The sequence below is a fragment of the Pseudorca crassidens genome, chromosome 1 (assembly GCF_039906515.1).
Source record: "Pseudorca crassidens isolate mPseCra1 chromosome 1, mPseCra1.hap1, whole genome shotgun sequence".
NCBI classification, from domain to species: domain Eukaryota; kingdom Metazoa; phylum Chordata; class Mammalia; order Artiodactyla; family Delphinidae; genus Pseudorca; species Pseudorca crassidens.
Window position 1 is genome coordinate 92,769,237 of NC_090296.1, and position 26,809 is coordinate 92,796,045.

Genomic DNA, 26,809 nt, shown 5'->3' on the forward strand with positions numbered 1-26,809 from the left:
ATTTTTGAGCTGTGAGATTATCTATAGTAATTCTGCTGTAGAACTTACATAAAGATAAGGTTGAAATTCTCCAGAGCAATCCTGACATTTAACTTGAGAAATGTGGGCAGCTCAGGAGAAAATAACTGACAAACCACAAACGTAAAAGAATATAATAAAGAAACCTAGGGAAAAGCATTTATATTTTGTTAATAGTAATTTTAGAACTTAATTTAAATCAACAGCTGTAATTGCAGGATATTTCTTACCAAGTACGAGCTGGAATGAATGGTACAATCATATTCTGATTTGTCTCTACTAATGCATAACTTTTGTAAATCTACATACAGAGTGGTAAAGACATTGACATCCTCTGTGAAAGCTGTTTTAAATGTACCTTCACAGTATGAATTACACAGTATGTTATAATAGTATTTACACACTGAAATTTATACATATAATTTTTCATCTTCCTCTCTCTCCTCCCTCCCCATTCTTAATCTCTCATTGCAAACAGAAGTCAAGTAGCAAACAGCAACGCAGCAACTGAGCTTATTACAACCTGTTTTTATAAGGATATACTGACAGAGAGTTATTTAAGGAGGAATTCTATATTGTTATCAGGAACTAAAAGGATAAGGCTAACCACTGGGAGAGTGCAACTATTCTTTCTTAAATCAATCTACAGTTCACAGATAGGACGAGGTCAATGACCTAGGAACAACAATCAACTCAAGATTTAATTTTCATTATGTTATTCATGAACACCCGGGGCACTATACTATAATGCACAAATGGATACTGACATGGATCCTGCCAAGTTTGCTCTACAGATCATGCTTCCACATTATCTGTCTAGTGGGCACTATATCTTTAGCTTGCAATGACATGACTCCAGAGCAAATGGCTACAAATGTGAACTGTTCCAGCCCTGAGCGACATACAAGAAGTTATGATTACATGGAAGGAGGGGATATAAGAGTGAGAAGACTCTTCTGTCGAACACAGTGGTATCTGAGGATTGATAAACGAGGCAAAGTCAAAGGGACCCAAGAGATGAAGAATAATTACAGTAAGTAATGTTTTTTATTTATAGCACAGCTTATGAACCTTAATCTGTGAAAGGATCAATTTTCAAGTGACATGTTTTCTCCGTTTCCTTTTTTTTGAAAAAAAAATTAAATATAACTTTCTATTGGCTCTAAATCGGGATAGTTAAACTATGTTCCTAAAACTATCTCCTGGAGTAGGGCAAATCTACTAATACTATAGTTGGAGCTGATCACTCAAGCCGATTTGAAAATATATTCTCCATGTCCTAAGCTCAAAATGCTCATATGTTAAGCAAAATGTAAATGCTATTATTCATACTGAAATGTGATTTATTGTCTTCTAGCAAAAGGCATTAGGAACTCTAATAGAGTACTCAGTAAATGCTCACCAAAAATGACTTACCATTAGTTTGAGGAACAGATAATTTTTAAAAATAATTTGATTTCCCTTGAAAAAATATTTCCATGGTGTGAAATACTGAAAATATGCATTCAGTGACTTGTGCAATTGTGTATAGTTTTAAAACAGAAGGGAATCTGTGGTATCCTCATCTGTTCATAACATAAAGAACTTGTATTTGATTGCTTAATCATTTACCTAGGCACAAAAATAGGTTCCTTCTAACATTTTCTTTATCTAAATATTCTGTGCCATAATAGTTCCATGGTACCTTAAGAGAAATGTGAATGTGAAGGAGGAAATAAAAGTGAGTTGGAAGAGATGTTAATTCCATGATTTAAATGTAAATAATTACATTTTCCTCAAGAATCAGTTATTCTTTTCATGTTGATATGTCAGGGTTGGATTTATCATTTAGCAGCTATGATTAATAACCAATTTCAAAAGTATTAAGTTTTATGGGGTAAAATATCAATATATACCTGAACATATACATTAAGAATTTAAAATCCCTGAGTGGAAGGAAATTTTGTTTGTATTACTAGTACTTGAACAATGTTATTATCATATCATTTTATAATATTATGCATGTCAAAGTCAATTGAAAAAGAATGCACGGGGTGATGGTGTAAACATTTGCCTAGCACAGTGCTAGGATTATAGTGAATATTTAAAACTTTCGCTGCTTGTTTAATAAATGGCTTTTAGGCTTCCAAACCAGTGAACCAATATGGGAATATGGGGAATTACGTTTCCAATATGAAAATGAGAGAATCCACTTTTTAGACTATAACTGATATAGAATGTTAAGGCCATTTAAATGGATTGCTAACAGTATGGTTTTATTATTACCTCTATTAATAATGTTAATGTGCTAGTTCTAGAATATTGTTCTGATTATACTGAAGTTTAGGTAAGGAAATAACTACTTGGAGGAAAGTTTTGTGGATAGTTACTTCTCTGTGAGCAACAGAATTTGGCTGACATCAATAAATAAATTTATTTATAAGTTATTGAGATTTATAATGGATAACAGAACTTGGTGGAGAAAACAGAGCCCAGGTGGAAATTATGACAGATAGGTCCAATCCCCGCCTATGAATGACTTTGGAACAATTTCTTACTTTTTCCAATTCTCATTTTTTTATCTACAGATGATCTCCAATATACCTTCTAGTTCTTACAGTCTATTTTATCCTAAACCTCAGAATATATAACATAAATGTGAACAATCTAAGTACTCATGTAATTACCGTAAACATTGAATGAGATGAAAGTGAATGTTATCTCAAAGATAAGTTAAGCTGTCAGAACTAATTTCAAATTGTAATAATAAGGTTACTGAACCTAAACACTACAGAATTCTTCCATATGCTAATTCCTTTTGAATGCTTTTACCAAGTAATGAAAAAGTGAAAAATTAGATGTAAAATCCAGTGAAAGTGAATAATATTCATAATTATTTGGGATCAATTAGAATATCTATGATTGGAATGCATTCAGACATATACGTTTTATTTTATATTAAAATTTCTTGAAACCACGAAACTCAGGTATTTTAAAACATACACAAAATGCTGAAGTTTTTTATAGTTTGAAACACAATTTAGCACTGACCTTGAGTAACCATAAAGCCAATTTGGTAGACAATTTCTATTCTAACTCTAATTCTACAGTAAAAAAAGAAAGGAAGAAAAAGGGAGGAAGGAAAGAAGGAAGGAGAGAAGGAAGGAAGGAAGGAAGGAAGGAAGGAAGGTCATTTTATATCATTATAAATTAGAATGTCACAATACCGATATACTAAAAGACATGATATAAAATATATAAATAATCTTCACTTCTATAAGCTTTTCCATAGACTGTATACTTAGTCTATATACTTTCTTGATATGATAAATTCTCCTGGAAAGGGAAACTTACATCGGGATCATTTCAGTAACTCCAAAATTGTTGTCAAGTTGTGCTGCTATCCTATTGAAGAAGCCTGTCAGGCTTCTCCATAAACAGGGGCTAATCACTGTTGTCTATAGGAAATCCTAAGGCACTCCATTGAAAAATATATGGAGTATAACACAGAACAGAATTCTGATAGTCATTTCCTATTATTCAATTTTAAAATTGAATGCCTCATACATAAAACATGCAAATTGTCACATGTGACGCTGAAGCTACTGTATCCAGGTACAAAGAAATCCAGGTACAAAGAAAGTGCTCAACAGTATTTTAAAAAGTCAAAGAAAACAAAAATATTGAAATTATAAAACTTGTAGATTGTTTACATTCCTCAATCCTTAATTGAATTAATGAACAAATGAACAAAAGATGTTTCCTTCCTATTTTCATTAAGATGAGAAAGTAAAAGGTAATTGGATTGTCTACTACACTGAAACTCAGCAGAGGTCAGAAAGTGGTAAAGGTTAAGATTAAACTTTGAATTTCATTTTCAATGTTCTGATGCCTTAAATTCGTTCACCGGTTGTTAAACATCCTTCTTTGGAGGCCTTTTAAGATGGTATGGATTTAAATGTCTTAGATGATAAAATTTGCATGAAAAGTTAGATACCAGCTACCTGAAACAGTTTTTCTCTGGGTTACCATACGAAAGCCCCCAGTCCATTCTCATGGCTTTGCTTTGAATGAAAAGGAAAGTGACCTGAAGATGTTAATGGACCTTGAAGGACTGCTTACTTTACCAGCAGAAGCACTGCTCCCTCATAGGAATGTGGCTTATAAGATATTGCTAAGATAATGGACTGGAGTAGGTAGGTGAGGTGAAAAACCTGGGTGTATAATTCTCCTTCCAGAAGGTGTTGGGCTGGGGCAGGCGAATGGAGGGCCTAGAGGAAGAGAACAGGAGTGATAAGGAGGTGGATATGACGGCTCTTGTCTCACATCTTTAGGGAATTAAAAAATTACTTGAGCTACCTTGGGTTGTAAGGGTCTCACTTCAGTCCTAAGTATAGTGTTGTCTTGTGAAATATTTTAAATCTAGATAAGAATGAGTCAATGTCAGAAAAAATGCACCAAGTAACCCAACAGAAACAAGACTTGTATTAGTAGCCATATAAGCAAGACCTGACTATGTAAAAGTAGGAATTCATAAGAGGCCAAGAGACGCTGAACTGCATTTCTGACTCTGGAGGGGAGAAAAGCTATCACTGGAGAACGGGTCCTGAGACCGCACGCTATTCTTACTCCGGAGGCAAGAAAGCCTCTCTTCTCAACTTGTTCTCTGGTGGCACCACATTTAGCCTTTTAGCAGGTTTCTAAGCGATGAAACTGGAACTTAACCTGAACTAGTAAAAAGAATAATAAAAGCATAAAATTCCCCTTCAAAATGAAATAAACATCCACATTCTCTGCAGAGGAGAACATTAATAATATCACGAAAGGACTGGCAATGGATGGTCAATACTTCCACTGCTGTTGTCAGAGTTTCCCCTTGGGGACTAAGGCCAGAGGGTGAATTTAGATAATTGGACCAGGCAACCCATCAGCAGACAGAGGCAATCACTCCTCACCTGATACAAATAACACTGCTGTTTAAGCTGGAAGTTGAGGTGGTGAGTGAGAGACAGCAGCAGTGCACTGGGCAACCAACAACTGCCCTGAGAGACAGATGTGGACTCTGAAAACTCAGTCCCTCAGGATGATTTTCTTGCTTTCGGCATCCAATTACTAAAATGTTTTTTGGTTTCCATTCCTTTTGAGAGGAAATCCTTAATTGCCATAAGCCATTGATTCAAGAAAAAGTATGCCTCACTTGTTATTATCAAGCACTGTAAGTTCCATAGCAAGAAAAGGGTTAGCCATTCTGAAAACTGGCCAATGATTTGGCAATATTGTCTTTTGGATTGTTAGGCTGTGACTGGATATGGCCTAACAATTGGCAAAAAGCAAATAAACACACTGCTGTTGGATCTGATTTGACCACAAAGTCTTCAGTGACTCAATTGTCAACAATTCTTTGGATAAGCTCCTGCTCAACAAGAATCTCTCCTAGTAGCTAACAAATACGCATATCACCTCTAAATACAAAGACAGCAAACTTGCTTATTCTCCAAAGAGTTCTTAGCAAGTTATCAAAAAAAGAACAATAATTCACACCGTCAAAATAAAAAATAAGAAAATCATGACAACCACATCTCTAAAAACAATAGACAAAGAGGAACATATCTATGTAACTGAACCAAAATCGTAGAATTACTGACAAAATGGAATCCTGTAGAACTGGTGACCTTACTCTCTTCTTTAAGTTGTCAAGGCTGTAAATTATGGAAGATTTGGAAATAGCTAGATTTGGAAATATTAACTATTCTTTGAAAACTTTAATGTTAAGAATAATTTTTCATTTTATGGTCTTCCTCTTTCTTTAGGCTAACACCAGTGCCTGGCACTTATTAAGTGCTAGTAACAACTTATTGCCACAGGTGCATCTCTTATTTATTTTGTTAATTGTCATCTGAACTGGCCATCGCTTTCATTTCTATATTAATCCAGAGCATCTGATCATGTATTTAACCTTGTGACTTAGTTGTATTACAACTCTTCAGCCTATAGTTTTAGCGCTTTCAGAGACCCAAGTGAATTGAAGAGGATGCAAGAAGCCAGCTTTTAGATATATGGAAGGGGTTCCTTTTCTAGACTTTTCTATTTCTCAGCCTTGGCTAAATATTGTAATCAGCTGCGAAACTTTAAAAAATACTGATACCAGGTTCCACCCACAAAGATTCTCATTAAATGTATTTGGGGGGCAGCCTGGGCATCAGGAATTTTAAAAGCTCCCCAGATAATTCTGACATGGCTGGCTCCAAAGCTGAGCCTGAGGGGATCACATTAGATTACTGGGGAAACCGCAGATCAGTTTAATCAGAATCTTGCGAAGGCAGGAAGCACCCAGGCATCAGTGTTTGTTTAAAGCTCTCCAGTGAGTCTAATGGCAGCTAAGGCTGAAAACCACTACTTAATGAGACAAGGCTTCTAATTCAGCAGGATTCCCTCGGGTGTCCTGGGAATGTTTTGGAACCTTTAGAGGGCTCCTGAGTTAACCTCTACCCCGGGGGATTTTGAAATGGGTTTATCAGGAATGAATCTCTGAATTATGCATCAAGGAAATTCTTCTGGGTCCATTCGACCTTTCTGACAAATCTTAGTGGCTCCAACATTTGGTGAACTGGCTTGGAAATGCACGTGATGACAGCTCTGCAGCTACTATTTAAGAAGGCATCTTCCGTGAATGAGTTCATTGCTGGGAAAAAATAGGTCTGGTGCCACAGTTTCAAAATGACAGGCAGGTCTGATTCTCTCCTGACACTGTCAAGTGGTGCTGCAGCAGGGAACCTGGAGAACAGGCATCAATACCAGCTTACAAGGCACTTAAATGAGCCATTTATGATTATGAACCCAGATGCCCCAAAATTAGAGTTTCACCTCCTATGACCACCTCACGAAAGCAGTGATTTAAAGAGACAAACTCCAGTCTAGAAAATCCAACAGGGAAGAAATCCTAAGCCTAGAGGGTCTATCCAGATTAGTGAAAGGCTACGAACCTAGCAGTTTGTTCCCTTTGTAAATTGGGGATTAAGGCAAAGCTTTCTTTCTTTTCTAACAATTCCAGCTTTCTTCGTCTGTATCAAAGAATTTATGGTAGCAGAGTAACTTCTTTTTCATCACTACTGGAATACAATATTTTTCTATGTTTTAATTTCACATATGGCACATAGAAGAAGAGGCAGGAATTGTGTATATCTAAGGAATACTGAGAAAAATTAATATTAAATGAAAAGAGCTTCCATGTGAATTCCTCCTTTTCCTAAACCATATCCAATCTTTCTTTAAAATATTTATTGAGGTATGATTGACATATAAAAAGCTGTACTTATTTAATGTATACAACTTGATGAATTCAGAGATAAGAATACATCACTATATTCTATGCCATAAACGTACCCATCACTTCCAAAATTTCCTCCTGTGCTTTTTTATTAATTATTATTATTATTATTTGTGATAAAAGTACTTAACATAAGGCCTATCGTCTTAGAAAATATTTAAGTATACAATATTGCAAACTATGGACACTACACTGTACAGTATATCTCTTGGATTTATTCACCTTGCAAAACTGAAACTTAGTACCCTTTGACTAATATCTCCTTGTTTCCCCCACCCTCCAGCCCCTAGCAACCATTATTCTACTCTGCTTCCATAAGAGAGAAGTAATTTTTATTATATTTTAACATCTTTAAAACTAATATTTTAGATTCTTCCTGTAAGTTGTATCAGGTAGTATTTGCCTTTCTGTATCTAGCCTATTTCACTTAACATAATGTCCTCCTGGTTCATATTCATCTTTCTGCAAGCAAAACAGGTTGGAAAATAAAATTGTCTGCCTTTCACATGGTTCTGAAAACCACATTAAAGAAACACTGAACATTTGACTGTTTCTTGACCAAGATTCGCATCTGTATTTGAGATATCTGCACCTGACTTAGAGAAGCCATACCAAATTTACTAACAAAGAAAATGTCATTAAAGTTATTCAGCTAGTTGGGTTTGTGTAGTAATATATAAAGACAAAGGGATTAGGGTGGGGAAGGAGAGAGGAGAATTATCCAATATCCATGTCCAAGTAGAACTTGTCTTTTAGGCAGACAACATCCTTCTCAGAGAAAAAAAGTTTAATGTATATTGGGGAGAATTGTCTCTAGAGATTCTTCAGTTGTTCCAGTCAACTTTCCTGCAGAAGAATGTAATCACTTCTACTGGTGTGGCCACAAGTACTTGATAGGGCCATTGGCTAGTGTCCTAAGAATAAAAAGGAAGAAAATATCTTTTGTCTGTGAACAGGAGAGAAAAAGGTGAGAGAGGAAAGGAAAAAAGGACCTTATATAAAAATTAATGAATTTTGTATTTTAAGTTTAGGGAGGACTTAAATACAAAAGATTCTCATAAAATACAGCTCTACTAAATTTTTTAAAAAACTGAAGTAGGTGATGTACACTATTCCACTAACTTTTTGATGCCCTTACGGAATAAAGGAAATTGAATGCAATGGATTGACAATATAGTAGAGGAAGGATTTCTGAGACGGAAACAAACAAAAACAAAATAGTGTACAGAGGGGTTGAAATGATAATAGATTATTGCATATGTTACTCATATAGGAGGTTTGAAAATTTGTGCTTTTAGCTATGATAATCTTTGCTTATTTATCCAGACTATTCTGAAACTGAGTTTATTTTTCTGATTAATACGAGAAAGGAGAAATGAGGCATATTTCAACATCCTTAAATAGCATATTTATCATGTTCCATTAAAAGCTACTGTAATATTTTCCATTTCATCTGCCTATTTGAACTTCACATGTAGTTGTAGATAATGCTGAGAAAATGATTTGAGATCAAATTCAGAATCACCTCAGCCTGCCTCAGATTTTTCTTACAGCAGCAATTACAAACTTTGTTTCTTAGAACACTAGTGTCCTTTGAGATATTAATGGTGTTTCCTGCAGCACAGTTTCCGTGGCTCATTGGAAAATATTAGGTTAAATAAAGCTGAACAAGTTTTTTTCAGAGCAGAAAATTCTCCAAGCCTATACTACACTAGTATGAATTGCAAAACTCTAGGAGAAGACTATATATGGTTTCCCAAACTTATCTGACAGCAGAGTATACCCTCCACTCCCACTACCCTCCCTACTCTCATCCCTGATTTGGGTAAAACATTTAAATTTCTAAATGGAAACTAGGGAGCTATTGCCTAGGGAATCTACCTTTGGTGTAGTGAAGAACAAAAACCAAGCTTCCACTCCGTTTTTGGTCCAAATAAAAAGGCTATAAAAATGGACTTGAACCAATGTTTTAAGAGTGACCTTGAACCAAAAATGTGTGCCAAAGTCAGGAGCCTGCATATAATTTTGGACTATTAGGGTAGTATTTTGGGTATAAATGCTGTACTGAAATCCAGAGATTTGCAGTGAGATTTAAGCCTAGTCTGAAGCTCCTTCTGACTTCTGAGAAGCTTTAAAGAACACTTCTCCTAATCTGAAATGATGCCCAACAGCTATCATTTGAGCAATCTAGAAACTGACAAAAACATTTCCCATGCAGTAATCTAAAAATGTTTTAGCATTCCAACATGATTGAAGAATTCATATCTTATATACCTAAAATCAATAAACTTTGTTTTACTTTCCAAAAAAGCAGTTTGAGTAAAAATTGAAGTTATTTCAATTATACCAATAAAGAACACGTTTCATTTACTGGCCAAAAACTATTTAGAAATTTGAAATTTAACCTAAACAGAAGGGAGGACTGCAAATTTAATAAATTAATTTCATACCCTTTGAAAAAGTCACTTATTTGAGATTTTAAATAGAACTAACTGCTTTTCTAGTCATATACAACACATTTGCTTGTCTTATGGTTTTTTCTGTTTGCATTTGGCAATGCCACTAGAATGTCATTTCTGGAAAGATAAGTATCATGTCTTACTCTCCCTTTTGTCTCCCAACGGCAGATAGCTCAATGCAAAGGGTGGAAGAAGGGAAGACAAACTGACAATCACTCATATTTCTCTGTTAACTTTTTATACATTTAGAATTAACTATAGGTAAGAAATAGATCAGTAAATTATCATGAAAATGTAATGTGGACAAGAATGAAAAATCTTGCTAAAATAAAACAGAAGTACACTTCACTTTTTAAAATTCTCTATTATTAAGAAAATGTTGGTCTCCAGAACCTCGTTGACTTAATGTTTTTCTAGATAATTTTAAGGGAGGAGTGGCAAGGTTTTATTGTAGAGGTCAATAATCTAAGCAGGCACAGGTACCACTGGTGACACTGAAAGGGTGATTGGCAGGGCATGGTGAAGACCAATCCTGGAAAAGCAGTAGTCTTCCTCAGCACTCATTCTTATTTTCACCTGACTGTCAACTAATCCCTACATGTGAAAAACTATATGCAGAAAAAAATTTGTAGTTTATATTGGTTTAAGGAATATCTGCACTAAAAGGATACACAGAGGGGAAAAGTCTTTAAAAATTAAATGAGCTATACTGGTGAAAACAAGCAGTGGGCTGATAATATTTATGTAGAGATCTGCCTACTTTCTAGCAGCACTTATAAAACTGATCTTGGGCAAGGTTGAAGAGAGGAGAGGACATGTGTATAGGAAGAGAGAGCTGGGGAGAAGTACAAAGTTGGTGAACGTACTCTCAATTTGTTTTAGTGCCAGTAGCCTGATCCTCAGGTAGTCTTTTGGTGATTTATGATGTCTCTAACTGTATTTCTGACCACAGTCCTGGTTAGTGGGGTTCATATTGAGGCAGCTCTCATGGGAGCTCACCGTAGGCAGTGAAAAGTTTCCTTCCTTGCTTGCTTGAATGATGAAGACGTCACACAAAACAAGACTGGTGATTTCTTTTTTCATTCTTTGTTAATTCGACAAACAGTCATTGATACCTTCCCTATGCCAGATCAAGGCTACCGTAATTAAAAGTCCATAGTCCATGTATTTAGAGAATTAACAGATTAGTTGGGGGTGGAGGGTGAACTACAAGTCAGAGGGGGAAAGTTTAGAGCACATTCGGGTGTAGCCTAAGTCAACTTGAGGAGGTGGGCGTGGAGGTCTTTTCTGGGAGAAAATGACCTGAAGGATGAGCAGGATGAAAGAGAGAAGATGAATGTATTACTTTCAGGGGAAATATTTTTTCTACATGTTTGGTAGTAAGAAAGTATTGCAAGGTTGGGAAACGGAAAGTGATTTAATACCTTTCCAGTTACCAATGTTAAGCTCACTAAGGTAAACCTTTTTTTTTTTCTATTAAAAAATATGAGAACATTCGCCCTTTATCAATTTTCTGACTTTGTCTAATTGCTCTGCTTACTAAAAATGTCTATTTCCTTTAAAGGAAAAGTGTTTTTAAAGGCATAATTTAAGTTCTGCTAATTGGAATAATATTGTTTTTCTGGATAACTGAATATTTTTCTCTTTTTAATGTAATTTGAATCTTTGATCATCATTGTAATATGCTTAAACGAGCTGCTCAGTAATGATCATGGTACCTTATGATTATGGAGGATTTTCTTCCCCACAGCAGTTTCTAAATAGTAAGAGAAACAATGGTTTTGAAGCTTCTTCTTAGCCTTTAAAGACAAAATTATGAAAGTTATCTGCCACATTCTTTAAGACAAGACAACTTTTCTTACTATTAGAGTTGCATCACCTGCTTCAGCTATTTAACCAGGACACTCGGTAGTCAAGCAGCTGTGCAGATTTACTCCCTCTAAATCCTGAAGTAGGCAATGAGGTGAGGTGAGGTTTTCCCACTTAGATAAATCTACTGATGTATCCCTGTTTCTGAGAAGTTGTGTTCAACTCCCTTCCTGTACAAATAATACATTATAAAATAATGTTGTATGTTTAATAGACATAGAGAGGTGCTCTCAACTCTGAGAAGATTCTGCCCTAATTTGGTCTTCAAATTTTCTCTTAAATTGGCTTGAAGTTGATCAGATATTGAATAAAAATTCATCCCAAAGAAGACGAGCATAGATAAATCTATATCATGGTTGTTAAGTTTGTACTTGGACCTAAAATTTGTCATGTTTTAAGGTACTATTTAATATTTTATCGGGTGTTCACATTAATATTACTATTAAAATTACTGCACTGTGTAGAAATAAATTGTTTGTTACTGTCATAAATCTTCTAATTTAGTCTACACAAAATTGCACAATGTACAACTGGGAACATGTTTATTGAGTGACTAAATATAAGCAGATTACTAAAATGATGCTAATTCTTTAAAAATACACATGCCAGTATTGAAATTGGTGCATAACACTTTATTCCATTCTAATTAATCCTCAAAATACCTCTTTGTTGTAAGATTGCAATCACGCTATTAGTCCACTTTACAAGAGGAAAGAAAAAACCCTCAGGAATTGGCCAGCTTGATAAGTTTGCTAGTATACAAATTCTAGTTTTAAAATTATACATAGGCTACCATAATGAGATATCACCTCACAGCCCTCAGAATGGCTATCATCAAAAGGACCATAAATAACAAATGCTGGAGAGGATGTAGAGAAAGGGAGCCCGGTACACTATTGGTGGGAGTGTAAATTGGTGCAGCCACTGTGGAGAGTCCTCAAAAAATCTAAAAATAAAACTATCATATAAGCCAGCAATTCCACTCCTGGGTATATATCCAAAGAAAATAAAAACATTAATTCAAAAAGACACTGCACCCCAATGTTCATAGCAGCATTATTTACAATAGCCAAGATACAAAAGCAATCTAAGTGCCTGTCAACACATGAATGAATGAATGAAGAAGATGAAATACTACCCAGCCATGAAAAAGCACATTTTTTTGCCATTTCCAACAATATGGATGGACCTGGAGGGTATTATTCTTAGTTAAATAAGTCAGACAGAGAAAGATAAATACTGTAGGTTATCAATCATATGTGGAATCCAAAAAATAAAACAAATGTGAATATAACAAAAAAAGAACAGACTCACAGATATAGAGAACAAACTAGTGGTTACCAGTAGGAAGAGAGGAGGAGGAGGGGCAAGCCATGGATAGGATATTTACAGGTACAAACTACTATGTGTAAAATAAATAAGCTACAAAGATACATTGTACAGCACAGGGAATATAGCCAATATTGTATAACTCTAAATGGAGTATCATCTATAAACATTTTGAATCACTGTGTTGTATACCTGAAGCTAATATAATATTGTAAATCAACTGTACCTCAATAAAAAATACAGAGGCTGGTTTTGCCTCCTATTTAGGTGTTGTTCCTTTTAATTAAGAAAGATTATTGGTGTTTAAAATAAGCTGATGATTGAAATGATCATATCAAAAACCTCTGTGTGCAGTAATTGATTGTTTTCTGGAAATATATGGGTATTCACTTAACTTACAAATAGTAGATATTGAATAATAGGCCTGATAAATTCACTGTGTGATTAACATCATTATATATTAAAGATCAAGAAGTTCATATTCAGAATACTACTTTAAAACTTCCAGTTTCCTTATAGTCAACACAAGATACTAAGAGACTCTGAAGGGGAAGAAGTGAGGTATTTTAAAGTTACACTTTTCCCCCCTAATGATAACACAGGTCAATAATATTATTTTAGGATCATAAAAATTACTATAAGAGGTAAACTTACTGAGTAGTTACTGTGTGCCTGGCAGAGTTATATGCTCTTTTTGCAGTTGAGGCAACACAGAGGTAGGTAGCTTGCTCTAGGTTCCATGGCTAGTAACTGCCAGAGATGGGATATGAACTCAAGTAGGTTTAACTTCAAATTTTTATTATTAACACATGTACCACTATACTGTCACTGGTGTGACTAAAATATCACACATTAATTTGCATCATGCAGTTGGATAATTTGCATCCGAAGAACTATAAACAGCTGCAATGTTCTCCTCTGTAATATGCCCTAATGAGTATTTGGCATTTTCTTATTATTAAATAAAAACTCTGCTCCAACTTTTCTTGTACAAAACATCTCCATTTGTCTTCCTCTTGAGTTGGCGTGGAAACCTTCAGTTTATTTTGCTTACAAATTGCTAAAGACATTGCAAAATTTGATTTGGTTGTATTTTAAACACATTTCTGACATTTGTTAAAACTATTTATACTTCTGTTCATTAGTAAGTGCCTTCATAATTACAGAATACATACATATATACCGTTTAATTTCAGAGAGTCAATTTTAGGAGTACAGCCACATAGTTCCCCTCTCTAAAGGCCATTAAATCCAAAAGGAACAAACACAAAAACAAATGAAAGAAGTCGCAGAGAGTTTGTTCTAACAAGCACTTCTGAAAGATAGGTTGAAAAAGAAATAGTATATTGGCAAATTGGTTCTTTCTTTTGTCTACAATTACTATGTTCTCAATTTATTTCTAATCCTTTTAGGACTTTTCCCAATTAAAAGACGCAAGAGAAAGGGAATAAAAATAAGTTAGTGCAAAGACAGTATGTAGATTTTAATTTTCATAGTGCTCTTTTAGTATAAACATTAATACTTGTTATTTAACACCTAGGAGTACACTGAATTGATTATAAAGTCTGAAGCAGCATAGGGATGTGGAAATAATATATTAGGGTTTTAATCTTTTTTCTTCCAGTAATTAATTGACCTTGGGCAAGTACTTAACTATTGTGGATCTCAGTGGCCACCTAAAGGGGTGGGATAGAGAGGGTGAGAGGGAGATGAAAGAGGGAGGAGATATGGGGATATATGTATATGTATAGCTGATTCACTTTGTTATAAAGCAGAAACTAACACACCACTGTAAAGCAATTATACTCCAATAAAGATGTTAAAAAAAAAAAAAAGCCAGGCTTCCCTGGTGGCGCAGTTGTTGAGTGTCTGCCTGCCGATGCAGGGGACACGGGTTCGTGCCCCAGTCCGGGAAGATCCCGCATGCCGTGGAGTGGCTGGGCCTGTGAGCCATGGTCGCTGAGCCTGCATGTCCGGAGCCTGTGCTCCGTGACGGGAGAGGACACAACAGTGAGAGGCCTGCGTACTGCAAAAAAGGAAAAAAAAAAAAAGCCGCCTATGCTCAGTAAAAAAAAACAAAACGGGGGTTGTGTGTGGTTAGAGCAGATTGTTTGAATAGATTTCAATTATAAAATGTTACCAATAGTACTAAGCAACTGAGGGAGGGAGGGAAAGAGAGAGAAGGTGTATTAGCTATAAATGCTGCATAATAAATTACCCCAAATTTAGCAGCTGAAAATAATATTTATTATCTCCTAGTGCCAGAGGGTCAGGAATCTGGGAGCAGCTAGGTTGAGTGGTTCTAGCTAAGAGTCTCTCATGAGGTTGCAGTCAGCTGTCACCCGGGCTGCAGGCTTCTCAGGACTTGACTGGAGCTGAAGGACCTGCTTCCAAGCGCTCTTACAAGGTAACTAGCAGGCTGTCAGTCAGAGAGTTTCTTTGCACCACATGAGTCTTTTGATAGGCTTCCTCAGTGTCTTCATGACACAGTAACTGGCCTCCCCCAGACTGAGTGGTGAGAGAGAGGGGGAGAGGGAGAGAAGGAAAAAATGAGCACACCTCCAAGATGGAAACTGAGGTGTGACACACCATTACTTCTGCCTTATTTCACTGGTCACAAAGAAAGGCCCTCGTGAAATGTGGAAGCGAACCACATAAGGGTGTGAATATTAAGTGGTGGGCATAATTAGAGGCCAAACTAAGGCTGGCTACCACTTATGGTTTCTGCATCTGCAGACCTTTTAGTCAAGTTGGGAATCAAATTTGTTAAAGCAACAACAGAAGGAGCAGAGCAACACGACTGTGAAATGAGACTGAGGAACAGATAACTCTCCTTATAGAAGCTGCTAATTTGGCTGAAGGTCTCCTTAGGAGGCATGTGTGACTCTCTTCTCTTACTGCAGACTGAGAGGAAACCTTATAGCATTTGTTAGTACCCCACCTTGTAGCGCTGAGAAAGAAACGGGATTATTTGCTTACTTGAAAGCACACACAGTGGTCATATGAGACAAAGACAGCTCCATTCTGGAGTTATAGGGCTGGAAGGAACCCTTGAGATCATCTAGTCCAAAGATCTTGACATGGAATTTGACATGGAAATTGGTAAGGAAAAATTATACACAAAATTTTGAGGAGTGGATTCAAAGCTTTCATCAGATTCTCAAAGGTACCCGTTTCCAAAAAAAGTTTAAGAAGCACCAATATAGTACATCATGCTCATCTTTTATTGATGAGGGATCTGAGACACAAAGAAGTAAGAGAACTTTTCAAAATCATGTCATGAATTAGTGGCAGTGGTTGTTTGGACTAGAATTGGAGTCTTCTGGTTTTTAGCTCAGTATTATTTTAGTTACATCCCTGGGTATGCAATATTCATTGTTACTCTGGTTTGTAAAAGGAAAGGCTTAGCTGATTTCCAATTACACACCTCTATTACTAGGATCATTCTCCCTTTTGTCCCCCTACCAACTGCTAAAACATTGATATGTTTCATATAAGTAAGAGTCATCAGAGGGGACGAATATTGCTCCAAAGTATTTATAATGTGAAAACCCAGTGTTTATAGATAGGAAAAAGAGATAAGCAAATAGATTATAGTTGGTCATATATAATATAAACCCAAAGACTGACCCCAAATATTAATTCATTCATTTAATAGATATTTTTAAGCATGCAGTATATGCCAGGAACTGTGCTAGTTGTTGGGGATGCAATATAATAGAACTCAAGATAGAAACAATTTCTGCCCTCACACCATTTCTAGCAGTCCTCCCTATCTGCCTCTGTCATATTCAATCTCTTTTCCTTGACAAACCTGTTGAGTGGTTTGGGCAGCACATAACTGATGGATGGTAAGAACTGAGTAGAGATACAGGTGTCATTTAGAAGCCGAAACAGGGTATCATTTTAAAAAGAAGGAAAGAAAATGGTGGGAGATCTGAATTGACTAGTATAAACAGCAACGACTTGGAACTGAGTTGTTTTCTGTGGAATGCTTCAGTAACTATCTTAGTGGATTGCCTTTACACACAGCTTTATAAAGGTAGGCAATTATAATGGACATTGAATATGGTGATTTGTAAGTACTCTATGAAAAGTACTAATCTAACAGCTGAGGTGGGAGATGAGGCATAAGGAAAGGGGAGGTAGTGAGAAGGGAGTTGGAGAAGAGTTGATATAATAGATGTAAAGAAGTGTAACATTTTAAACTCCTGATCTTAAAGCCTAGGAGAATACAATAATATAGTGTAGATTTCCCCATACATATTATAATTTTAAATAAATTTACATATTATAATTTTACATAAATTTCCAAAATTTTCACTTGCTGGATAAAGATATTATTTTCAGTTTAAATTTTCTTTTACATTAAAACTATGGTATACTTCTAAATACTGATTTTTTTTAAACATCTTTATTGGAGTATAATTGCTTTACAATGGTGTGTTAGTTTCTGCTTTATAACAAAGTGAATCAGTTATACATATACATATGTTCCCATATCTCTTCCCTCTTGCATCTCCCTCCCTCCCACCCTCCCTATCCCACCCCTCTAGGTGGTCACAAAGCACCAAGCTGATCTCCCTGTGCTATGTGGCTGCTTCCCACTATAAATACTGATGTTTTATTAATTTATCTTATTTACTATTTTAAAAATAATGACGAAGTAATTAGTATATTATTGTTGGGAGTAGGCTGGCAACAATTTCACTGGAGAAGACTTCTGATTAAAATGGGAACACTTTTAAAGTCAAGAGCCACTATTCATGGACTATTTTAACTAAATGTCACGTGAAGTTAAAGGGCAATTTGATCTAGATCATTAGGATTTAAATTGAGAACGCAATTCAATTCCATATTTATAGAGTACATTTAATATACAAGGTGACATTGTATAATAAAGGCTATATATATGTATAATAAAGGCTATGAAGAGAGTAACTTTTGTCTTTACTGTGCTTTTATAGGAAATAATTTGGTAAGTTCTGAAAGTTACTAACACGTTTCACATGAAGAAGGGAGAGACTTCTCAGTGAGCCAAAAGAGGTGAAAGGGAGAGAGTAGAATTAGGAAAAGAAAATTTCCCGGAAAAAGTGCATTTGAACAAAAGGGGGACTGGTTGAAGGATTCTGGCAGAGTGAAGAGCTTTCCAAGTCATGAACAAAGTATACACAAAGGTATGGGTACAGTAGGGGAATTTTGAAGAATGGTGAGTCCTGTCCTGGCTAACTGGAGAGTATGGTGCATGGCAAGTGGCAACACAGAGCTAGTAAATGGGAAAAATGCTTCAAAACATATTTTAACTTCACAGTATGAAAAGAGAAGATAGGAGAACAGAAAAAGAGGGTGAAGGTCGGTGGCGGGGGGAGATAGAATTAAAGGATGGATGTGAGGAAGTAAATAGAGAAAGACAAGCAGGGGAAGAAGTAGGGAGAAAGAGGGAAAAGGAATACACAGATACAACAAGAAAGAAAAGACAAAAGGCAGAGGGATGCTCTGGAAGTCCTGAAGTCCACAGAGATTTTAACAGATGTAACCAGGGTACTCACCAGAGGTAAAGGGCATGCATGGGGGCTCGTCTTCTTGGATAAATGGACTGTGATTCGACTAATATTTCCCTAATTACTCAATGAAATCATGCTAAAGGTCAGATATGCAAGTCTGTGGTTTCCTACTCTGACTTAAGGCTTTCACAATCATCCCTGTATTTAGTTTATGGAAACAAGCCACCTGGTTCATGGTAAATAATTGTAAATAATCTTGCATCGTATTGCTATTTCTTTTGACAAGTTTAAGAACCTGAGACTATAAACTAGGAAATTCTTTTTGTACGTTGCTGGCAAAATACCTGGAGCTTTGCTTAGGGGGTAAATATATTTTGAGCTTCTATAAGGTTAGGAAGTAAGCCAAAGTTGCAAAACTAGTCAGTGGTAGAGGAGGATTGGAACCTAGATTGTTAGGTATCCCGAGATGCATTAAAAAGGTCAAAGAGAAAAATATAACAACTAGCAAAGAAATCGTATGTTAACACAAGAGCTTCTCAATCTTCTTGTAAACAAATTTTGTTTCAGCGGTGTCAAATACAAAATTTTTCTTGAAATATAATCTTATTCACTGTGGTAATTAGTACTTGTAAGTATGAGAGAAATTTCTTTGAGATATTCTAAGATTAAAATCTAAGGAATCAAGCACAACTTCTCAAGAAATCATATCCTCCTCTACTTGTGAATTTGAACTCTATTTTTGACATTTGTCTGAAGGAAGAACTATTTACTTTAAAAAATTTAATTGTAGTAAAACTATCACATTCCACTTACAGATATAAAAATATACAGTTATAAACTTCTTATAGTTTTTAAGATAAGAAACAAAAGGAAATGTGCTAAGTGCACCAATGAAAGAAATTAATGCCTATTGTTAATTTAAGAAACTCCAGGGCTTCCCTGGTGGCACAGTGGTTAAGAATCTGCCTGCCAATGCAGGTGACACAGGTTCAAGCCCTGGTCCGGGAAGATCCCACATGCCGCGGAGCAACTAAGCCTGTGCACCACAACTACTGAGGCTGTGCTCTAGAGCCTGCAAGCCACAACTACTGAGCCCCCGTGCCACAACTACTGAAGCCCGCACGCCTAGAGCTTGTGCTCCACAACAAGAGAAGCCAGTGCAATGCGAAGCCTGCGCACCGCAACGAAGAGTAGAGTAGCCCCCACTCACCACAACCAGAGAAAGCCTGCGCGCAGCAACGAAGACCCAACACAGACAAAAATAAAATAAATAAAATAAAAATTAATTAAAAAAAACACAACTCCACCCCTACCCCTCAAGTCGTAGTCTAATTCAAAATAAAATACTGCCCAGTAGGAAACTCTACCCACGTTTAGAGTAAAAGATGAAACAACATCTATTTTCCTGGAGTGCGTTCAAACAAAATGTATGATATCATACATAGAAGATCATTTCTCTTCAGACATCCAAGATTCTACATTTTGTTGACTATGTTAACATTATCATAAAAAACGTATTTCTCATATTATAAATTTGAAGGCCCTTATTATAAGAATAAGAAAGTTGTCATAAAATTAAAAGAAAAGCAATAGTGAGTTGGCTCATCCTGTCTCAGACAATTTCACAGCTTTCTGAGGAGACTGAGTGGTCCTCATTAAGTCATCTTCAAGGTTAGATCAGCATCTCAGAGTCCCCTATTATCTTTAATGACCTAGTACAGGTTAGCAGCCTCTGCATTTACTGAAATCTTCTTGAATATTTTCATTTTGTACTTGTGGAAACAAGTTCATATTTATTACTTGCTGCATAAACCAATACTGAGGTAGACATCTCTGAAATTTTGGCCAGTTCTTTCACATATACCAGCCATTTTATTTCAGTGATTTATTTATACTTAAGTATTATAGCTAGATTTGTATGTTTCTTTGAAATTAATTTTTTAAAAACAGGAGTTAGATACATGATTCACATTAGCATTTTGTGTGTGAGCAATATAAAAGTTGATGGGAAATACATACATTTTTATTTGTAATTAAGTACATCTTGGTAGCAAATGCACTGATGTTCACTATGCTTAAAATAAATGTTCATCATCAATGACATATTTACTTGGGGTGGATTTCCTGGTAATAGTGATAATTTCATGCAAATTGATAGATTTCCAAACAATTAGTAATTGTTGAGGAAGCTGATTTGGGTAAGACTGAAGTCTGTCCATGGAAAACTGTTAATGCATAAGAATATTTTTATGTGGAATGACTTTGTTTTCATTACTCTTGACTCCAAACTAGTTTAGCTAAATTATCACCAACATGATGGAGAAAACAAAATCAAAGATTCACAGAGGAGGAATATATTGAATAAACAGCTGGTTTGCCTTTTGCTTTCCATTCAGATTAATGTCTTAGGCAGACGTAGAACTCTCAAGCTCTTGTCTTTCAGTGATTTAACTTTGGCTTCTGCAATCAGAAAAGCCTTCCCCACTTACAGGCTGCTCTAGTGATTTGAGTGTTTTTGGTTATTTTAAGGCAGAAGAGTAGACAAAGAACTATAACCATTATCTAACAAACCATTATCTAATCTGAAGTTCAAAGGGCAGAAATTCGAAGCAACACATTATGCTCCTGTTTACAGCTATGGTGTTGGAGGGCCAGATGAATGGAGATGATCTCAGGAACTTTCCAAATTACTAAGCCCTTTCTTTTCAACCTTCTCCTTGGCATCTCACTACTGATATTTCCCCAACTCTTCTCTTTCTCCCCATATCTCCTGTCTCCTCTTCCTTTCTACTCCCTTTTCCTCCCTGCTTTCTTCTCCTTCCTCTTTCTTTTCTCTCTCCTTTCTTCCTAACTCTTTTAGCTTCTTTTCTCCATTTCTTAGCTTTAACTAGACACAACATAGAACTGAAGTACATATTAAATATTCATTAAGATGAATGAGTAAATTCCCTATACTTGAATTTAAAAAGCAATTTAAAAAGAATAATTTATATTTATCACATTAAAAAACCTACTTATAATTACAACTCTATCAAAATGGACAGGAAAATGACTGAAAATAAATATATTAGATTACAACAGTGATATGTTCAGGTGATTCTCTTTACTTTTTTTTAGTGATTTCCAAATATTCTTTGATGAGCATATATTAATTTTTTGATGAACATAAGCATATATGCATATATTTATACTTTTACATTTAATTATAATAAACTATGTTGCTTTTTACACATGTGGCTCTCATTTTCCTCTTTCAGTCACACTCTGATAGGATGAGAAAGGCTCCCCCAACCCCCGGTAGTCTAAGAAATCCAAGACCTATAACTATCAAACCTTTTCTTGAAGCTCTCTAAGAATGGAACCTCTCATAATCAATTCCAGTATTATATTACCCAAACGGTTTCTCATATTTACCTCTGCTTTAAGTTAAGCCCTTCATCATGTTCTTTTTCTCTGTGTATAAATAATAGATTGACATGACTAATAAAACACTTTCATACACTCAGAGAAATAATACATATCTTCTCTGTCTATAATCATTCCTTGATGATTTCATCTAGTCTCATGGTGAATGGCCACTAAATTTATGTCTCTAGCCTAGACCTCTCTCCTCAACTCCAGACCATAAATTCATCTCTACTGAGTGGCTATTAGGCTTCTCAAACTTACATGTCCAAAATAGAACTCAGGATCCCCCCTTCCCCCATGTCTCTTGAAAATGGTAATGACAATGCCAGTCTTCCTGTTAATTGGGTCCCAAACTCTGCCATCATCCCTGACTTACCTCTTTTTTTCACATTCTACATTCAATCTGTTAATAAATCCTACTGTCTCTATCTCCAAAACATATCCATACCTGATCATTTCTTGCCACCTCCACTGCTGTAGTCCAAGCTACTATCGTCTGTTGGAATAGCCTTCCACCTGGTCTCCCTGCTTCCACCTTTGCACTCCTAACTCTACTTATAATACAGAATCAGAGTGGTTCTTTCAGAATATAATCAGGTCATGTCACTTTCTGCTCAGAGCTCTCCAATGTTTTCCCAATTTACTCAGAGTAAAATCTAAGATCTTTACAAAGACCTACAAAGCCCAAAAGAGCTGCACCTCTCACCACCAGCTCTCAGCGTTATCTCCCTTGCTTATGCTGCTTCATTCACACTGGTCTCCTGCTGCTCCTAGGACAAAGTCAAGTAAGTTCCTGAATCATATCCTTTGACTATATGTTTCTCTACCTGAAATATTTCCTTCCCTAGATGTTTGGGTGGTTCACTGCCTTACTTCTTCTTAGTCTTTACTGAAATGTCATCTTTTCACTGAGATCTTCCCTGTCTCCTGTCCCCAAACACATACTTCCTATCCTTTCTTCTTTTATTTTTCCCCTTAGCGTTTATCACTAACATACTATATATTATTTTTATTTGTCTTGTGTGTAAACTGTTTCTCTGATTAAAGTGAGAAGGAGTTTTGTTCACTGCTATGTTATATACCCAGTACCTAGAGTTGTTCCTGAAACATAGTAGGTGCTCGATAAACATATCCTGAGGGGATGAATGGATGAATTCCATAAATGTTTATTGACTACTTATCAGGCACTGGACCAAGCACTGGGGATAGAAAAGAGAACAAAGAAAATGTTACTCTTCTTTGACTGTGGAGGAAAATAACTAAGGGAGGAATATAACTAAGTAAATAAAAATGCAGAAATTTGTCATGGGAAAACTGAATGCAAGATGGAGGGAATTATGAATAGATGAACTTAAAAATGACTCAATATTGAGTTTTATTTTAAACACTGTGTTTTGTGTGTGTGCCTGAATTCAGGGACGTTAGATGACTTAGAAGATCAACTGGTCTTTCAGATTTTTATCTTAGCACATTCAAATTACTCTGATCTGTAACTAATATCAGAATCATTCGGCTTGTAAGAGTTCTTAAATAACCAACTTTTAATTATTCTGGAAACATTAAAATGTTTGCAAAAATGTCTATTTTCCCTCTAGAAAAATCTCTAGAATTAAAAGATAGTAATAAAAATAGGATTTCAAATATTAAAATGGAGTATGGGGGATTTAAAATCTGAAACTTTATAAAACATCCTAAGTTGCATTCTCTCTAGACGGTCAGAGTTACAACAGTCAAAGAAACGGCAGTACTTTTTCTACAACTGCATATTCTTGGCACAGAATGACTTACAAGCATTTAATAAATATTCATTGAATCACTGAGTAGGTGGATGACTAAATTAATAACAGTAATTATTATCTAATAACAGTAATAATAATATGAGGTAATATTTATAGATCCTTTATTATGTGCCAAGAATTCTGCTCAGTGCTTCACAGGTACAGTTATCAGTTTAACCCTCAAAACAACTACCACAGACATAAAGTGGTTAACAAATGTATCCAAGGTCAGAGAGGCGGTAGTTGGCAAGGGCAGGATTCAAATACAAGTTGTCTGATCCCAGAGATGACACTAAACCAGTGCTGCTGTGGTGCTGCTAATAAGCGGGGATTTGATGGGAGAAGTAATTGTGCCTTTCTTAGAAATTATACTATCTGACTAAAATTAGAGCTTTGAGGGGAAAGCATGGTTTTCCTTCCTAAGGAAACAATAAGAATTCAAACCATTGAAGAGTCTGAGTTAGCCACAGAGGGAAATATGATAGTTAAGTTCAGTCTTGCTTAAGGTCATTGGTGGCAGAGCCAGGATCAGAATCCATCCATTGCTCTCGCATTCCAAGGCAGTGCCTATTCCACTGTAACCATGTACAGAATAACACATTCTGAAAAAGTGATATGGGAAAAAGTCTTTCAGAAATAAAAAAGACATGCTTTGGAAAGTAGCTTAGAAAATAAAAAACAGCTATAACTTTTCAAAATATTATTGTTAATTTTTCACAAGTTTGATGTTGCTCTTTGAATTAAATCATTTCATCCGTGACCAGTATATAATTTCCCTATAATTTTACCATAGCAAAATAATAGGCTCAGTTGTGGTTAAATAAATAAAACATATGGCCTGTGCAATGTGCAGACATTTTGTTCCTGAGGTATACTGCCATACCAATATGAGGTCACAGACTTTGTATGAATTAATTTTAGGTTTAGGAATGTGTGTATGTATTTGTGGGGAGGGAGAGTTGGTAAATATTCAAAAGCTGCTTCAAGAAACAAGGGACAGGGTGGTGTAAGGATTAGGCTAGACCTGAATCCTTTCTTATCCTTCTTCTATGAGTAGATCTCTGTTTTGCAGAGTAATTTTGAGGCTAGAAGGTACTTCCATTCCTGGCTTACAGGAGCAAAAATCACTGTCCACTGTTTGGACAGGGTGATAGCTGGCCACAAACTAGTTATAGATCCTCACTTGGTTCTGGACCTTTTTACATAGGTCCATTCCTTTTCTCTTGTAGAAGCCAGGAGCACCATATCACATCTTCAATACATGACTAGTGAAGAGTAATAATGCCTGACATTTTTGGAACTCTTCTGTGTGTAAGGCACAAAGCTAAGCAAGTCACATGTGACAGCTAATTTAATCTTCCAAATAACTGAAAGAGGAATCATTATTTTTCTTTGAAGAATGAGTAAATAAAGGATCAGAAGGATTGAGTAACTCTGAATAGAACTAGTGTCTGAATAAACAACCTGAGTGAGGCTTCAAATATGCATAGAGTTAATGAGTTTAGTTTGCAAGTTTTTAGGACTTCTATTTTTGTGCTTTAGAAGGCTTTATGCTTACTTTCTGGTTATACTTTCTATAATTGAAGTGGTTTGGTAAATGACTTCAAAATAAGTGAGGAATTTCTAGAACTAATATTTTATACAACAAAGAGGAGATGACGCCCCTAATAACATTTAAATAATTACTTAGCTAGTGTAATGAACAAACTTGACACCTGAACTAGGAATCGGTAGGCCAGAGTTTTGGTTCCTGATCTACCTGTGACTTGTATTAGAACACTGCAAATTGTTTAATTTTTCTTAGCCTCTATTCTTTTTTTTTTTTTTTTTTTTTTTGCGGTACGCGGGCCCCTCACTGCTGTGGCCTCTCCCGCCGCAGAACACAGGCTCCAGACGCGCAGGCCCATCGGCCACGGCTCACAGGCCCAGCCGCTCCGCGGCACGCGGGATCCTCCCGGACCGGGGCACGAACCCGCGTCCCCTGTATCGGCAGGCGGACTCCCAACCACTGCGCCACCAGGGAAGCCCCTAGCCTCTATTCTTTATAAGATTAAACCAGGTGATCGCTGGATCTCATTCAGCTCTAAAACTTCCATAACAATTTTAAGTGGTATTTGTCTATTTAAAATGCTGGGCTGGCTAAGAGATAATCTGTGAACGGAGACTTGAATAATGCTTCCAGTCTGCAGAGAACTGTCTACTCTTTCCAGCACTGTGTCAGACTGTATTACCAAGTCCAACCTTTTCTTGCTACTCTAAGTAATTTCCATCTACACATGCTCATAGTGAGCTTCTAATACTTATTGCTACTTATTTCTATATGGAATGTAACTACCATGAAATAGATCTATCCATAATCTAAAATAAGACCATGAATTAGTAAATGTTTTTTACTCCTTTACTTCTAAATCATTCTCTATAAGACAGTGATATTAGTATATAAAGAGAGTTATATTTCTATTTAAGCTTATCTTTTCTAGGCTAAACAATGTAAATTCCCTCAACCATTACCTTTAAATGCAATTTCCTAACCTCTTACCATCCATTAGTCCTCTAGGGACATCATCTAAAATGAGGTACCCAGAACACAATGCTCCAAACTGAGCAGGGTGAGGCCAAGAACAGCAGGACAACTGCTTCCTCAGCAACACTAAACTTCTATTAAGGCAGCCAAAGTTTGCAATTAACATATTTTGGAGCAGAGGTACTATACTGTTGGCTCATCTTAAGCTTGTGTACTAAAAGTTCCATGTCTCTTTCAAATGACTTGTTGCCAAGTCAGGTCTGCTCTGCTTCTGTACTGGTGCAATTGCTGTTTTGAACCTGTATTTATAGCACCTTGACACTACCTTTCTTAAACTGTATCTTGTTGGCTTCATCTCAACATTCTAGTCAATTATTAAAAAAAAAATAGTTACATGTGAAGAGGGCAGATACTCCTTGGGATTACTTAACTTTAGAGATATTGTCATTCTGGGCATTTTGAGTATTATAATTCTTGAGCTGGGAAACAGGCTTTTAGAAACACATGGAAGAAACACATCACAGACTTATGAAAAGAGGACAATGTCATGCTCAATCACAAACTAGACCGTGACATTGCACATTCATGCAAATATAGTTGCATGGACCCATAGG

General features: G+C 36.0%; 2 protein-coding genes across 4 annotated transcripts in view; one reads left to right on the top strand and one right to left on the bottom strand.

The window, feature by feature from the left end:
* The window catches only part of FAM227B (family with sequence similarity 227 member B), a 277,213-nt gene that overhangs the window by 110,899 nt on the left and 139,505 nt on the right, over positions 1-26,809 (bottom strand). The gene's annotated exons all lie outside the window — the stretch shown is intronic.
* FGF7 (fibroblast growth factor 7) overlaps positions 1-26,809 on the top strand; it is a 62,974-nt gene that overhangs the window by 364 nt on the left and 35,801 nt on the right. The window contains exon 2 of one of the 3 annotated variants that reach the window (XM_067746597.1): positions 497-1,051. In XM_067746597.1, the coding sequence (XP_067602698.1) occupies positions 766-1,051 (286 nt within the window). In that variant the 5' untranslated portion in view covers positions 497-765. The remainder of the gene's footprint in view (positions 1-496; positions 1,052-26,809) is intronic. The other 2 variants (XM_067746606.1, XM_067746614.1) reach the window with 2 other exon arrangements.